We start from the raw sequence: 14497 nt of genomic DNA on the forward strand, positions 1-14497 counted from the left end.
AAAATTCTTGGGCTCAGTAGACTAATTTGGCCCATATGGAACGATTGTGTTTCTTGGTCCACATATGGTCTGCATATGAGGGCCCGTTTGGACTTTGGAGGGAGTGGGAGAGAGAGGCCTAGCTACAGTACAGTAGGGATAAAAAACAGATCGGATATGACTGATATTACATTTGTTTTTATATTTCTGTTCGGATTCGGATTCGAATACGGATACTGTCAGTCATGCCGGATAAGATACGATGGGATGTCGACATCATAAATATGCGATTTGAGTATTCGGATACGGATACGGTATCGGATGTTGAACATCCAGACTTGGATACGGTAGATCTGAACCCCTCTAAACGGATTCGGACTCGAATACGGTCAGAAAATATCAATACCGTTTTCATCCCTAGCTACAGTATATGTGCTGAGTTGCATTTGCGAAATTGCGAAAGAAAAAAAAACAAAACGATAATGCTAGGAGGAACGTCCGTCCGCGGCGAACGCTCCTGTCGATGGACCCGACGTCCGGAAGCTGTTGTTCCTAACCGCTCCCTCTGCAGTCACCACAGGATTAAAAAAATTCACGCATCACCGCGACCGGGCTCAGCTGCAGCTCCCGCATGCCTCTCTCTCTACCGCGCCTCCCGCCGGCCTTCCTCTCCACCGCCGCCATGCCCGCACCGCCGCGGCGTGCTCGGCGCGCGAGGCTGCACCACTGACTGCTGTTGTCGCCTCCACCGCGTGCGTCCTATCTCCTTGGGGTTGTACAGCCGCCCGCCCACTGTCATCCTCCTTCTCCACCGTGACCGCATAGCCGGGATCCCATTGTGCCATGCTCCGCCCGCCTAGCTGCCATGTTTTGCTGAAAGCGCATATTGCAAGCGTATGTTTCGAGTGTTTTAAATGTTTCAGAGGTATGGTGTAAGTGTTTTAGATGAATATTACGAAAATAGATCAGGATATTGCATATATTGTAAATGGTTGTATACGTATGTTGCAACTTACCAATGCTTCATCTTTGTTTTTCGGACGCATGTTGCAAGTGTGTTTATGTGGATGTTGCATATGTTTCACACATACGTTGCATGCGTTTTATCTGGATGTTGCGTATGTTTGTAATGGTTTTTATGTGTTTTTTTAAGTGTTTCATCTGCCTTCAGACGTATGTTGCAAATGTTGTATTTGGATGCTTCAAAAACTGATCGGGTGGGCATCTCTCCTGCTCACCTTATGTTGCATCGTCTCGGTGTGTCCTCCTCCCAGCGCCGACAGGGCATCCATACGACGTCGTGGCCCGGTCCTTCCGAATCAGACGCGCCCTCCCCCTCCCCTCTTGTCGCTCGAACAGCGCGGGCCCTGCGTGGAGCATGAGAAATGGAGACAGTGCAGGCCCTGCGTGGAGCACGAGAAACGAAGGGCAGCACGCGGGGCGACGTGCGAGCCTAGCACTGCCGTAGGCAAAATGCTCCTTTACCGATACACAGCCTGTTCGCTTGCTCGTATACGATTGTGGATTATAAGCTGGAATAGTATTTTTCTCTCACACCAAACCAGGCAGCTAAATAATTCACGATCGTTTACGGCCTGCCGAACAGGCTGACAGTTTTCATTAGTATGCAGTTGCCAATGCAATTTATCTTTTATAGACGAAATGGTCAAAATGGCCCTAAAAAGTTTTGTAATTTTTAAAACGTTCACGTAGTGTTTTTTATTGGTTTTTATAAAGGCAAAATGGGAAAGTTTTTTTGGATACGTAGTTGTCAAGTATTTTCAAACAAATAAAGTGGTACAAAGTGTAGTATTTGGAAGTAAATCTTAGTACATTAGGTATGAGATGCTTCTAGGTCAAGTTTAGAGTTCAAACTTAAAAGTGTATACTGTATCAAATAATACCCTCAAAAGGAAAGACCAAACATATCCATGAATAGGATAAATTAATCCTTTTATTGAAATTTTGTTCATGCATTTCATATGGAGCGCAAGTATCTCAGCTGCCAAAATCCACTGCCGATGGATCGCCACAAGATTCAAAAACGCGATATCAATGTATCATTTGTTCCATTGCAGTTGCATGTGCCTTTCGCTCCAACGCCGTCAGACTTTGGGCACGGCAGCGAGGGAGGCCTCTAGCTTCTCCGCCGGGTGCGAGAGATCGACCATGTCGCCCCTCAGGTACTTCTCGTACGCGGCGAGGTCGAAGTGGCCGTGGCCGCACATGGCCATCAGGATGACCTTCTCCTCTCCGGTCCGCTTGCACTCCAGCGCCTCCCTGATCGCCGCCGCGATCGCGTGCGTCGGTTCCGGCGCCGGGATGATTCCCTCCGTCCTGGCGAATTGCAAGGCAGCTGCTCCACAGTTCATGGACGCCAGTGTTATGATGTTATTCTTCTTTCATCCATTTCCTTGTTGAAAAGTCTCATTGTCATTGACGAAAGGTATAGTAGGATACCTTGAAAGCATTCAGTCTGCTGTATCGCGATGGCGTCCATGAAGCCCAGCTCGTACACGTGCGAGATCAGAGGTGCCATTCCATGGTAGCGAAGCCCACCTGCAACGAATAGAAGTGCACGCATTGCTCGATCAGCAAGAAGAAGAACAAACATCAGAGTAATCGAGGAGGCAAGAAAGCGTGTGAAGAAAAGAAACCTGCATGGATCGGGTCGGGGACGAAGCCGTGGCCGAGGGTGTGCATCTTCATCAGCGGCGTGAGCCCGGCCGTGTCGCCGAAGTCGTAGGCGTAGACGCCCTTGGTGAGCGTGGGGCACGCCGCGGGCTCCACGGCCCTGAACGCGGGGCTCATGTTGCCGCGCAGCTTCTCGCGCAAGAACGGGAACGCGAGCCCGCCGAAGTTGGACCCGCCGCCGGTGCAGCCGATGACGACGTCGGGCGTCTCGCCGAGCGCCGCCAGCTGCTCCAGGCACTCCTCCCCGATGACGGTCTGGTGGAGGAGGACGTGGTTGAGCACGCTGCCCAGGCAGTACTTGGTGTCGGCGTTGGTGGCCGCCACCTCCACAGCCTCGGAGATAGCGATCCCGAGGCTGCCGGGGCTGGACGGGTCCGCCTCCAGGATCTTCTTGCCGGCCTCCGTCGCCGTCGACGGCGACGGGTGCACCTTGGCGCCCCACGTCTCCATCATCAGCCTCCGGTACGGCTTCTGGTCGAACGACGCGCGCACTTGCCACACCTGCATTCGTCATTAGCGCCGGTGCCACCGCAAAATTCAGCAACGAACCGAATCTTGCCCGAGCAATAAATCAACCACGAGTCACGAACAGAGGAGAGGAGTGGCCTCGCGATCTCGCGGTGAGAGAAATGCGCGCTCACCTCGCAGTTGAGGCCGAAGAGGCTGCTGGCGAAGGACAGCGCGCTGCCCCACTGGCCGGCGCCGGTCTCGGTGACCACGTTCTTCACCCCTGCCGCGGCGTTGTACCACGCCTGCGGCACGGCGGTGTTGGGCTTGTGCGACCCCGCCGGGCTGGTCCCCTCGTACTTGTAGTAGATCTTCGCCGGCGTGCCGAGCAGCTTCTCCAGCCTCCTGGCCCTGAACGTTGCATTGCCAGCATTGTGTTCACTCACTCCATACTCTGAATCTCTGATCGCAGCAGCAGCTATTGATCGACACAAAAAAAAAGTCATGATGTACCTGATCAGGGGCGTCGGGCGCCAGAGCTTGTACACGTCGATGACCTCCTCGGGTATGTCGACGAAGCGCTCGTCGGTGACCTCCTGCCTGATCAGCTCGTCGGGGAACAGAGGGGAGAGGTCGCTGGGATTCAGAGGCTGGTGCGTCTGCGGGTGCAGCGGTGGCGGCGGCTTGACCGGCAGGTCGGCGATGAGGTTGTACCATTGCTTCGGGATGCTCACCTTGGCGCCCGGATTCGAGCTGGCCCTAGCGGTGAATCTCAAGCTTCTCCTGCTGGCACTGGCAGCAACTCGGCGTTTCGGTGTGCACAGCAGCGAAGCGCTCTGCTCTGGCCCTGCTGCTGCGTAAGAATGTATGTTGTCAGGTTGGTGTTTGCATTGTCATCCACCAAGATGAACAAGATTTAACGAAAATAGCCATCAGTAGCACCTACTAATTTGCCAATGCCGATAAAAGCTCTAGATTATCTTTGTAGTTTTTTTAGAATTCTAAGGACAAAGCCCTGGTCCATAATGTGTTGCAAAACAAGGCTAAGAATACTAAGTGTTTACACAGCTCGGCCTCACGAGCTTTACTAGTAGCCCTGGTCCATAATGTGTTGCAAAACAAGGCTAAGAATAACCCTCCGTGTTGTTTGTAGTTGTAAGACCATCCCGAATAATTGAAAATCAAATGTTGTATTTCAACAAATCTGAATAGTTAGATTATAATAATCAGCTAAAATAATTTAATGGTGATCCAAACATAAGAGATTGTGTGATAAATTATTATAATCCAAGCATCAGATTATAATTATTTTGTAATCCACGTGAGACCTACTGATTGGAGTTTTATTTTTGCAAATACTGATAGGAGATTATGAACTCAAAAAAAAAAAACTTGCGCCTCCACCCTTGGCACCGCAAGAAAAAGCTGCAAAATGCAAGGGCACCTCAGGTAATTGAAGAATCCAAACAGTTTATACTATCATAATCCATAATCTAGATTATTATAACTATATCGTAATCTAGATTGGAATCAAAACATGTCTACACTGGTCTCTAGAGATGGTAATGCCCTTTCACATGCCAACTCAACCATTTAATCATTTTTGCTTCTCCGGAGGAGCCTTACCAAACGGTTTGGACCTATTTTAATAGGTCTCCTTCTCAGCTGCGGCTCCTTTGGAGGAGCCCTGTCAAACATTTTGTGGGGAAAACAGCTCCAGCTCCTCTAACCCTTCCAAACACACCCGGAGCTGCTCCCAACAAGGGCGGTCCCAAGGCCCGGCGAGCGTGGGCAGCTGCCCGGGCTCCAACGCTTTTTTAGTGGTATTCTACAATCGCTGCTACAGAAAATTGAACGCCCGTCAAGCAAATTGAGCCTGAGCTGAGCGGAGCACCTGCTATTGCTAGGTGACGTCGTACGACGCTAGCTGGCACATATCACTTTCTAGTAAAACTACTACCATTATATTGCCGCTGTCAAACCTCTAATAATGTATCTCATGCTTCTGTTTTGTGGCTCCTGGATGTGTTATATTACGGGTAACTGTATATTTCCTTAGCCTAGTACGTACGCACTATCCAAAACTAGATAGGTTAGGATTATGCAGCAAATGAATAGCTACTCCTTATAGAGTGCAAATTAAACGAACTCACGATCACTTGACGGGATTTCCTGATACCACGTAACCAACACGCATCACCACCTTCAGCCGGACGCTAGCACGGTGTATAATGTCAGAAGAGCCCATACTATAAGATTAGTGTTGCAGAGGCCGTGTTGATCTTAATAAGCCTGTATTTACTAAGATCATGCATTATTATAACTTTTTTCTTCTTAATAAAAATGTGCTTAGGTACATGCGGCCATGAAAAAAAAAGGCTAGCACTCATATAATTGATCATATTCATGGTCTGTGGTGGTAATCCTGTTTTATGCTAAGATGAAGAAGAAAACTTCCTCTGACTTCGCCCAGGCTCGGTTCAATTCCAGGGTCCGCCACTGGCTCCCAATCATGTAAAAATCAACCCGGTCTATTTTGAACCTAATAATTCTAGAAATTTATCGGCCAACTTTTAATGCTTGGCCTAGCTACGACCCAATCACATACTATTTATAAAGAATCCCAACTATCTGATCAGAACACAAAAATGGCCCCTTCTGCGACTTGGGTTTAGCGTTCTAAGTCGTCAAAACTCCACCCCACCCAAAGGTGAAAGAACCTACTAAACATGCTTCTGAAATCGTCAAAAAATCGAACCTTTATGCAATCATTCATGGATGCAATCATGCAACCATGGTTCCTGTTATCTGATACTCCCCAACTATCTGAAGAAACAGAGACACAGTACTAAAAATAATGATATTCAGATGCGTTGAACAACTAGATATATATGCTACTCGATGCTGGGATGGGGAGTGGCCAACAAACAGCATCAAAAGTTCAAAACGATAACATAGTATACTCCTGGAGATTTGTGTTGGCAGAAAGAAAGCTAAAAAATTTGCAAGGGCGGCACAAGGTTCCCCAAGCTGAACCTGACCGAGCCAGGTAGAGAAGAAGAGGTTCTTGCTCCCACCTATCCAAAGAAGAAAGACGAAGCAAGAAGTACCTGGCAAGGTTAATGAGGTCGACGAGCTACTATCCAAGGTCATCGATTAAACTAGCAAGGATCGGAGTTGGAGAAAACAAGCAGACGAATCGGCGGGAGGAGGATTCTGAAGCGGGTGTGTGTATCCATGGGCGCACCTTGGGAGAGAGCAGGACGAAGGGTGGAGGTTGAGGCTGCGGCGGTGGCGGTGGCGGCGGCGGCGGCGGCCATTCTCGAGTCCTGGAGATGTGACTGCCTGACTGCCTGCCTGCTGCTGGTCTGATGCTCGCGGCCGGTGACTGCCGAGTGGTTTAATCACCGCGTCTCACGGTCACGGAGCGCGCGGGCGGACGCAGAAATTTTTATGCGGATCACGGTGTAGTAGTAGTTTATTCAGAGGTTGCTTCAGGGAATCAGGGGCTAGCTCCCTTTGGAGAGGAGTCCCGAACAGAAGAGGAGCGATCCACCAGTCTGAGTGACCGCTGACCAGCCTGTCGACGTCGCTGTCCCCGCGCCTTCAATGGCACGGCGGCTGCGGCAGGGCACTTTCGTACTACCTTCTATGGACTCGTGGTCGTGGGAGCAGAAGCGAGCAAAAGGTCAGACGAAAGGTTGCGGAGAAGACGAGAGAGGAGCACCAAGCAGACGCCGTCCGGCGCACGGAGTCCGTGGATGGGGGGCAATTTGCATGGTTGTGGCTCGCCGTAAGTAAATTTTCAATTATTTTTTTTACGCAAACCAGTCCGCGGTACTTCTTCGTGAACCCGCTCGCCCCTCCGTTGCATGCTCTGACCCCAACGAACTCGCCAGCGGCGGCGGCGGATTAGGGCAGCAGGCGTTTCTTCGGTTGTTCGCTTCCTTTTTGCCCCCCACCACCAATGTGGCCCCGCGGTTGGTGCAGCAGTTAACCGCGCGTGATACATAAGCCCTTGTTTAGTTGGACCCCAAAATCCAAAAAGTTGCTACAGTACCTGTCACATCGAATGTTTGCGGCCCGTGCATGGAGCATTAAATGTAGACGAAAAGAAAAACTAATTGCACAGTTTGGTGGGAAATTACGAGACGAACGTTTTAAGCCTAATTAGTCAATGTCTGGACACTATTTGCCAAATAAAAACGAAGGTGCTACAGTAGCCCCAAAATCCAAATTTTGTGAACTAAACAAGGGCTTAGGTGCGAGGAAAAGAGCGTCGAAACTAAACTCGCGGTTTTTTTTATATGTCGTGTTGAGGTGTAAAATTTTGGAATGGACTGTGATAGGTGTCTCCAAAACAAGCAAGTCCTCGTTAAGCTACGGATAAATTGAACGTTGTGCACGTTTCGAAACACAGTGGAGAGATGCGCACGTCTCTGTGTTGAAAGAAATGGAGTGTGGCCGTCGTAGGTTGGACGTTGAATTTTTATGCTCACGATGGAGTATGGACCACCGGTCAGTGGATGATGCCACGCGACGTCCGACGAAGGATTCAAGCACCGAGGCCACATGTCACCTGTGGCTTCCTTTCCACTTTCTTTCATTGTCCACAAATTCGTATATCTCTACGGTAATGCACTAATCAAAATTATACTATGTCTCCTCAGAAAAATACCCTCCGCTAAAAGTCTCTGACCATTATACATCCAAAAAATACACACAAGAATTTGTCTCTATTAAAATAAAGACTAATAAAGCACCAAACCCCATCCAACTGCTAATCTGACTAGTCCATTACGCGCGCCATCGCGCGCGTCGACAAATCACCTAGTTAAGGCGCAAGTATAAAACATGTTTAATCTTTGCATGGAAGCAATATTATGAGTTTAATGTAGATATGTCATGCACAGAAACTGAAAGATTAGAGCTTTTTTTATATGGTGCAGGACACATCTAATAAGAAAGTCATATCACATTTCCGCAACTTATACAGATAGCGTTTGTCGTGTTGTGTATTTAAGTAGCATTTTATAGCTAGAATGATGCCACAGAAAGCACAATGATACATATGTATTATGGAAAACATTCGATGAAACTGACATGTACCTACTCCGCAAAACAACAGGTTCAGGGAGCTCAGATTTGCATGGAGTGCATCCCTGAAGTGATGTTTTGCCTAGAACATTGGAAGTAACAGAGAAATAAGATAATCAAACCACCGCAGTAGGAAAGGTATCAAAATACAAATATAGTTGGAATATGAGCAGTGAGCACCTTCAACATTAGCATGGCACGGCCAAAAAAATAAAGAGAAACCCACTAGCCCCTTGTAGCATGTGGATGAACCATTTGACATGAAAGGCATCTCCATGTCCATTTCATAAGAAAATCAGCACGGTGGTGCCACGGCCAAAAAAAAGGGAAACCCATTGACGACTTGTAGGGTAGTTATTCAGTTACCTGTACAACAACATGTTTTCTGAAACCATTTAAAACCACAAACGATACTGCTGTAGCAAGCCTGTTGAAAGATGTGGACTCTATGTAAATCATCATATAGTGGCATGAGAATGAGAGGCAGCAGGAAAGGATTGCAATAGCCGATATCCTACTTCTCAGTGATCCATCGGTGTAAGCGACACATGAATAAGTGATAAACAAATGAGCAATAGATTAATTTAGTGGAGGCAGTCAACTAAATAAAACGAAATAGAACAAGACCTGATAAATCTAGGAAGAGGGGGTGATTTTCAATGGAGAAAGATGATCCTATGATCCCTATGCCACATACATATATGGAGTGAGTGGTAGGGAGAGACGAACGCATAAGCGTACTGTTTACCTTGGACGGCGTGGCTGAGGTTCGATGGAGGTGCCCGTGCCCATGGAATTAATAAAGCGAAACCAGAACCAAATTAGTAGATCCTGCAGGATAATCTATAAGTGTCAAATGGTTTAAAATTAGATTGGCCCAAAATAGTTTTTCCAATGTAGGTAACAGTAGGATAAACCAAAGAACAAATATAAGATGTCTGCTGAAAGGTAGCTACCAAAGAACAAATATAAGACAATAACGATCTGGCAGGCAAGGAAGCTGGAGTTTCCAGATTAACCTTAATGAACTCTGAATTCTGAATTTATCACAAAGAGAAAACAAAGAGCATTTGTTTGTCTTGCTTAAGCAGAACACTTGATGTGATATTGGTAAACTGAAGGACATTTTAGTACTCAATCTTGATAATTTACATGATCCTAATTAGGAGAGATGGAGAGAAAATAGCAAGGAATGTGAGGGGTGGTACCTTGAGGAGCACAGGAAGCATCTGATGGCAATCCTGACACACACTGCTGCAATAGATAGGGAGAAGATCAATAGAACTGAAATCAACAGGCGGAATATACATGGAAGCAGATACTGCAAACCTAAAACTAATCAATGCACCACAGGATCGATCCCTTGGTGCAGTCACCCGCTCCCAGTGAGTCCGGCGTCTCGTAAAGCAAAATCATGGAGCAAGAAACATTGACAAGGATTCTGAACTTCGATTAACATAAAAAATATAGGAACAACGTGCAGGGAACTGACAGGCTCCAAGAAGAACAGACAGAGCATTAAGGCTACAACCTGCCGCCCACATCAACGAATTCCATGGAACGTGCAATGTCAGATTTGCTGCCGTAGGCCTCCTCAGAAAAAGAAGACAGGCTGCTCCGCCTTGGGTGGGACCCAGATCCGTAACAGGTGAGGGAGAGAAGAACTTGTAATAGGAAGACGGAGGAAGGGCCCGCCAGCGATGGAGGTGGGGAGACGCCGCAGGGAGACGCTCGGGCGATGGCACAAGGAGACGCTCGTCGACGGGGGCGGCCACCGCCGGGGCTGGCACCCGTGCCAGGGCCAGTTCTACGCCGGTGCATCACCCGCGCCGGGGTCCGGCCGATCCGGGACGGCCATCGATGGAGACGTGAAACCCTAGGTCGGCGTGGCCGCGGCGGCGGGGGCCGGGCGCCTAGGCCCGGTGCCGCGGGGCAGTGCACCACCGGAGTCGAGGCCGGGGCTAGGGCCGGACCGGCGCCACCTACGCCGGTGCACCGCCCGAGCGGGGGCCGTGTCCGCCGATGCGGCGCAGCGCCGCCAACGCACAGGGGAGCGGCGGCGGTGGGGGGCTCGGGGCGAAGGGAAGGGAGGGGAGGAGGAGGAGGACGCGAGATATTCTGGGAAGAGTCAGTAAGGAGAATCAAAAGCTGCGTTTATATATATATGGGTTGGCTGGATTCGGACGAGAAGCCGGAGAGAGAGAAGCCGGAGAGGAATAGAAAAGAGGTCGGAGAAGGCAAGGAGAAGCCACTTACGGTAAAATCCGTTCGAAGCAATCTGGATCGTTTACTGTGAGATTCGACGGCCGACACAATTTAGGGCGACGTGGCAGCTGGTTCTGGTAAACTCGTTTGATAAGAGTAGATGCAAGTCTTCTCACCCCGCGCCCTCCATCCGACGCACACGGCCTTCAGACGCGCTCCACACACGTCGCGCGCCTCTGCAGACAGGGATCGAATCCCTGCCCCGCTCCGGTGCCACTTTTATTTTGTTCCGAAAAAAAAAAACGAAACAACGCTTCGTTCCTCTCCGACGCCCGCACGCCCGAGTGGCCCCTTCCGATGGCGACAACTAGGGCTTGCGGCGGCGGCCACGCCCTCGGCGGGCGCGGCTGGAAGGCAAGGAGCCGCTCGACCGCGACCGCGCCCGGGGGCGTCAGGCAGCGGCGCCGGGATGGGAGTGAGCCACGCCGCCGCTCCGCCGCTCCGCTCCCTTCGTGGTTCCGCCACTTCTTTCTGCATCGCCCCTTCTTCTTCATCCGTGGGCCAGCAAGGCCTCAGTCGTATGTTCCCCTCCCTCACCCTCCTCCTCTCCCTCTCCCTTACTGTTTTCCCCCTCCCAGATTTGCGGCGTCCTCCACGAAGCAGCATCTCAAGCCGTGCTAGATGTGGATGGATTTGAGGTGGTTTTGGAGGCCCAGGGGATGGATGCGGTGGGGCGGGCTGGACGTGGAGGGTGCCGACGGCGGGGGCGCCGGGGAGGCGATGCGGCAGGCGCAGTCGATGGTGCCGGCGCTCGACAACGACAACGCGCGCCTTGGAGGACCATGCGGAGCTGCTGCTTCTCGGTTACTCGCCATGGGGCAAGCGCATCACACATCTCATGACACGGATTGCCGAGGCCGCCACCGCGCTGCACGACATGGGCAGCACAGTCGCCTTCACAGCTGCCGCTGTCGGGCTCAAGGGCTTCTGCATCGTGCTCTTCGTCTATGGCACGGAGCACGCCTACCATGGTCTCCACACCAAGTGAGGACGCTGCTTTGCTTTATCTCTTGTTTCATTATATATTATTACAAATTTATCGTTTGCTGGAGTGAGGAGGACCTGGCCATGCCGCCATGGAGGAGAACGAGCTCCAGCCTCCAGCTGCTGCTGCTGCCCCCAAGGTTAGGCAGAGGAGGATGATCTTGCCGTGGCCGAGAGTACTCCGCCAGAACTAACCGCCAAGAGACTGCATGTTCCTCGAAGTGGACGAAGAGGATCCTACTCTGCATTTGCCAGTTGAGTCTTGGCCTGCTTTCTCTTCTCATTCGTATGTGCATCAGTGCATGTGCCTTTGTGGAAACAAATCGTGATCAATAGAGATTGGTATCTTTTTCATTTGTACGAATAATTAGAAGAGACACTCTTCAATATTTGCAGTGGTAATAACTGAATGGCAGAACGCAATATATTAACACAGTGAGTAATTATTAAATTGGAATGTGTCAAAAGCAAGCCCACATCGTTGCAGTTTTTGGGGCTGCAGGCAAGCTCACAGTTGAGCTCAGCTATGCTATATTATGCTTTAGGCCTTGTTTAAATCCAGGGTGTAAAGTTTTGGGTGTCACATGGGGGTGTTGCATGGGGTGTTTGGATACTAATAAAAAAGATTACAGAATCCGTCAGTAATCCGCGAGATGAATTTATTAAGCCTAATTAACTCGTCATTAGCACATGTGTTACTGTAGCACCACATTGTCAAATCATGGACTAATTAGGCTTAAAAGATTCGTCTCGCAAATTAGTCGCAAACTGTGCAATTAGTTATTTTTTTAGTCTATATTTAATACTCCATACATGTGTCCAAATATTCGATGGGATAGGGAGTAATCTTTAGGGGAAGAAACTAAACAAGGCCTTACACTCTCCCTCACTAACATACATGTTTTGGTTGGCATTAAAAAGTACTTAATCCATCCCAAATTATAAGACGTTTGACTATTTTGACACCAAGTTTGACCACTCGTCTTATTCAAAATTTTGTGCAAAATATCACTTCTTTTGTCATGGCTTGGTTTATTAATAAAAGTTCTTTAAGAATGATTTAAATTTGACTATATTTACACAAATTTTTTGAATAAGACGAGTGGTCAAACTTGAGTTCAAAAAAGTCAAACGTCTTATAATTTGGGATGGAGGGAGTAATTAATAAGCATCCATGTTACACTGCGTCACTGTGTGTGGACAATCTGTGGCCAATTTATTTGCATGCAACAAGGAGCTCCCAGCTGACTTGTGCTTTATGCTAAGGTTATAGGTAGTTTTTCATTCTCTAAGAATTCATACACAATTAGAAAAAAAACTAAATGCCTCAGCCTAGAAGTTTTCTGTGGATTTGTGTACATTGTTTCATTGACTGAGAGACCCCATGATAGTTTTGTTTGTGATCACACATGGGCACTCTCATATTTGCTTCTTTGCTTTGTTGCAAATACCAAATAATTATGCTCTATGGAAATTCTTACATGGATTCTATTACCTTTATGAATACATTGGCTTCCTCTGTTAAAGCATGGACTCTGTTGTTCAACACTTGACTCTTATTTTCAGGCTACACCGCTACAGCGAGGAACATTGTCTCAGCTGAAATGCAGAACCTCTAAGTTTTGAGGATGGATCTATGGATGGCTCACTGCTCATATCTGCGTAGTGAGGGTTAGAAAAATCTTGAATTGCTAGAATCCTGCAAATTATTTTTTTACTTGTGGATTAGTAAAATAAGTAGCAAGTAGGCTATCATGCTTTCAGAAATAGAAAGCAGAACTACTCCAGTTACTAAATGGATTCATAAAACAAAGGAAATTCGATCAAGTTAGCTGCAGCCTTGCATAATGTTGTCAGGTTTGTAAGAGCACAAGAAAGTAGCACATATCTAACATGAGATGACCTCTTATCATATTGTATCCTTGATTACTATTGTTATGTTTTTTTCCACAAATTTAGCCAGTTTGTTGCAAGAAAAGCCGTTCTTGACAGAATTTGTTTGGCCATTGATATTAATAGAAAGATGGTTCTGCACTCGGAAATAGCATGGTCAAATGTCAGAACATTCCTGTTGTGAAATGTTGGTTGGGTTTGAATTAAGAAAGAAAAGCAAGTTAAATATGATGGGCTTTCCGGATTTGAGTCAGCATTGGTAAGCTAGAAGCCTATATATACTGATGTGCCTATCTTATGGTCCGTCTTTGTAAGCTGGTATGATAGCAGCAGACTGCATAACTCAGTGCTGTCCTAAGTTTCGGTTATACTTAGATATCTTTTTATTGCTTTACAGGTAATATGCTTTGGCTCTCCTCTACATCATTTTGGGATCACAAGCTTCAAGGTAGTATTGATAAAGAGAAGATGTCTGAACCCAGTAAACATGGACACCTTAATTGAACTCCTTTTAATGTATTCTCTTTTTAGTGAACTGGGATGGCTGAAAGCTACACTCGCTGCACTAAATTTGTTTAAATAACCACATTGTGCTTGTAAATAATGTGTTCACATGAGCGCTTGTAAATAATGTGTTCACATGAGCTTTACAGCTTTATGTATGTTTATCCAGTATGGAGTTTTGCTATGAGGCAGAGGACCTTTCATTGAGTTGTAGCTCCAATATAAAAAGTTGGGAATTATGTGTGAAATTATGTTTGTTTGTCAGAAAAGTGTCTATATGAAAGTTGTCACATGAATTTGATCGTGTTTTGGGTTTTGGGTAGCACGGACATACTAGTACGTTTTAGTAGCAATTTAGCTCTCGTTTTCTACTCCTTGTCATCTTGTGGCAACCTGGCAGCCCAACAGAGCCAAACACCGGAATCAGCCACTGCTCTAGAGAAGTCAAAACATTTGATAATGTTCTGATTCGAACGTCTGACGTTCCGGATGGACGCGACAGACAATGATTCGTTACGGCGCCCGCGTGTCCTCCTCGACTAATCTCTCGACAGCCTTATCCGTTCGTCGCACCATCCGCTTATTCCCACGCCGCCTCGCTCCCTCCCGCGACGCGCGCCTGCTCGCGACGCAA

The 14497-nt window shown here is 48.0% G+C and overlaps 1 protein-coding gene and 1 long non-coding RNA gene across 9 annotated transcripts; one reads left to right on the forward strand and one right to left on the reverse strand.

Moving 5' to 3' along the window:
- Positions 1-1915: 1915 nt before the first annotated feature.
- On the reverse strand, positions 1916-6756 carry LOC136527579 (uncharacterized). Of its 3 annotated transcripts, none has more exons than XM_066520362.1 (6): positions 6368-6756; positions 3634-3967; positions 3315-3531; positions 2637-3174; positions 2440-2538; positions 1916-2335 (listed from the first exon to the last, which is right to left on the reverse strand). In XM_066520362.1, exons 1-6 carry the CDS (start codon positions 6438-6440, stop codon positions 2085-2087), a joined length of 1512 nt encoding a protein of 503 aa, XP_066376459.1. In that variant the 5' UTR covers positions 6441-6756; the 3' UTR covers positions 1916-2084. The 3 variants fall into 3 exon arrangements, with proteins under 3 accessions (XP_066376459.1, XP_066376458.1, XP_066376457.1); XM_066520361.1 differs by having other exon boundaries at positions 3634-3970; positions 6368-6754; XM_066520360.1 differs by having other exon boundaries at positions 3634-3973; positions 6368-6752.
- Positions 6757-10654: 3898 nt separating this feature from the next.
- On the forward strand, positions 10655-14111 carry LOC136527126 (uncharacterized). 6 transcript variants are annotated; one of them, XR_010776684.1, is made up of 5 exons: positions 10655-11000; positions 11061-11720; positions 13033-13137; positions 13486-13677; positions 13757-14111. It is a non-coding gene; the product is annotated as an uncharacterized lncRNA (long non-coding RNA). The 6 variants fall into 6 exon arrangements; XR_010776683.1 differs by having other exon boundaries at positions 10657-11000; positions 13486-13618; XR_010776687.1 differs by lacking the exon at positions 13486-13677 and having other exon boundaries at positions 10663-11000; positions 13757-13807; positions 13891-14111.
- Positions 14112-14497: the final 386 nt, after the last annotated feature.

Source organism: Miscanthus floridulus, chromosome 19, assembly GCF_019320115.1.
Source record: "Miscanthus floridulus cultivar M001 chromosome 19, ASM1932011v1, whole genome shotgun sequence".
Classification (NCBI taxonomy): Eukaryota; Viridiplantae; Streptophyta; class Magnoliopsida; order Poales; family Poaceae; genus Miscanthus; species Miscanthus floridulus.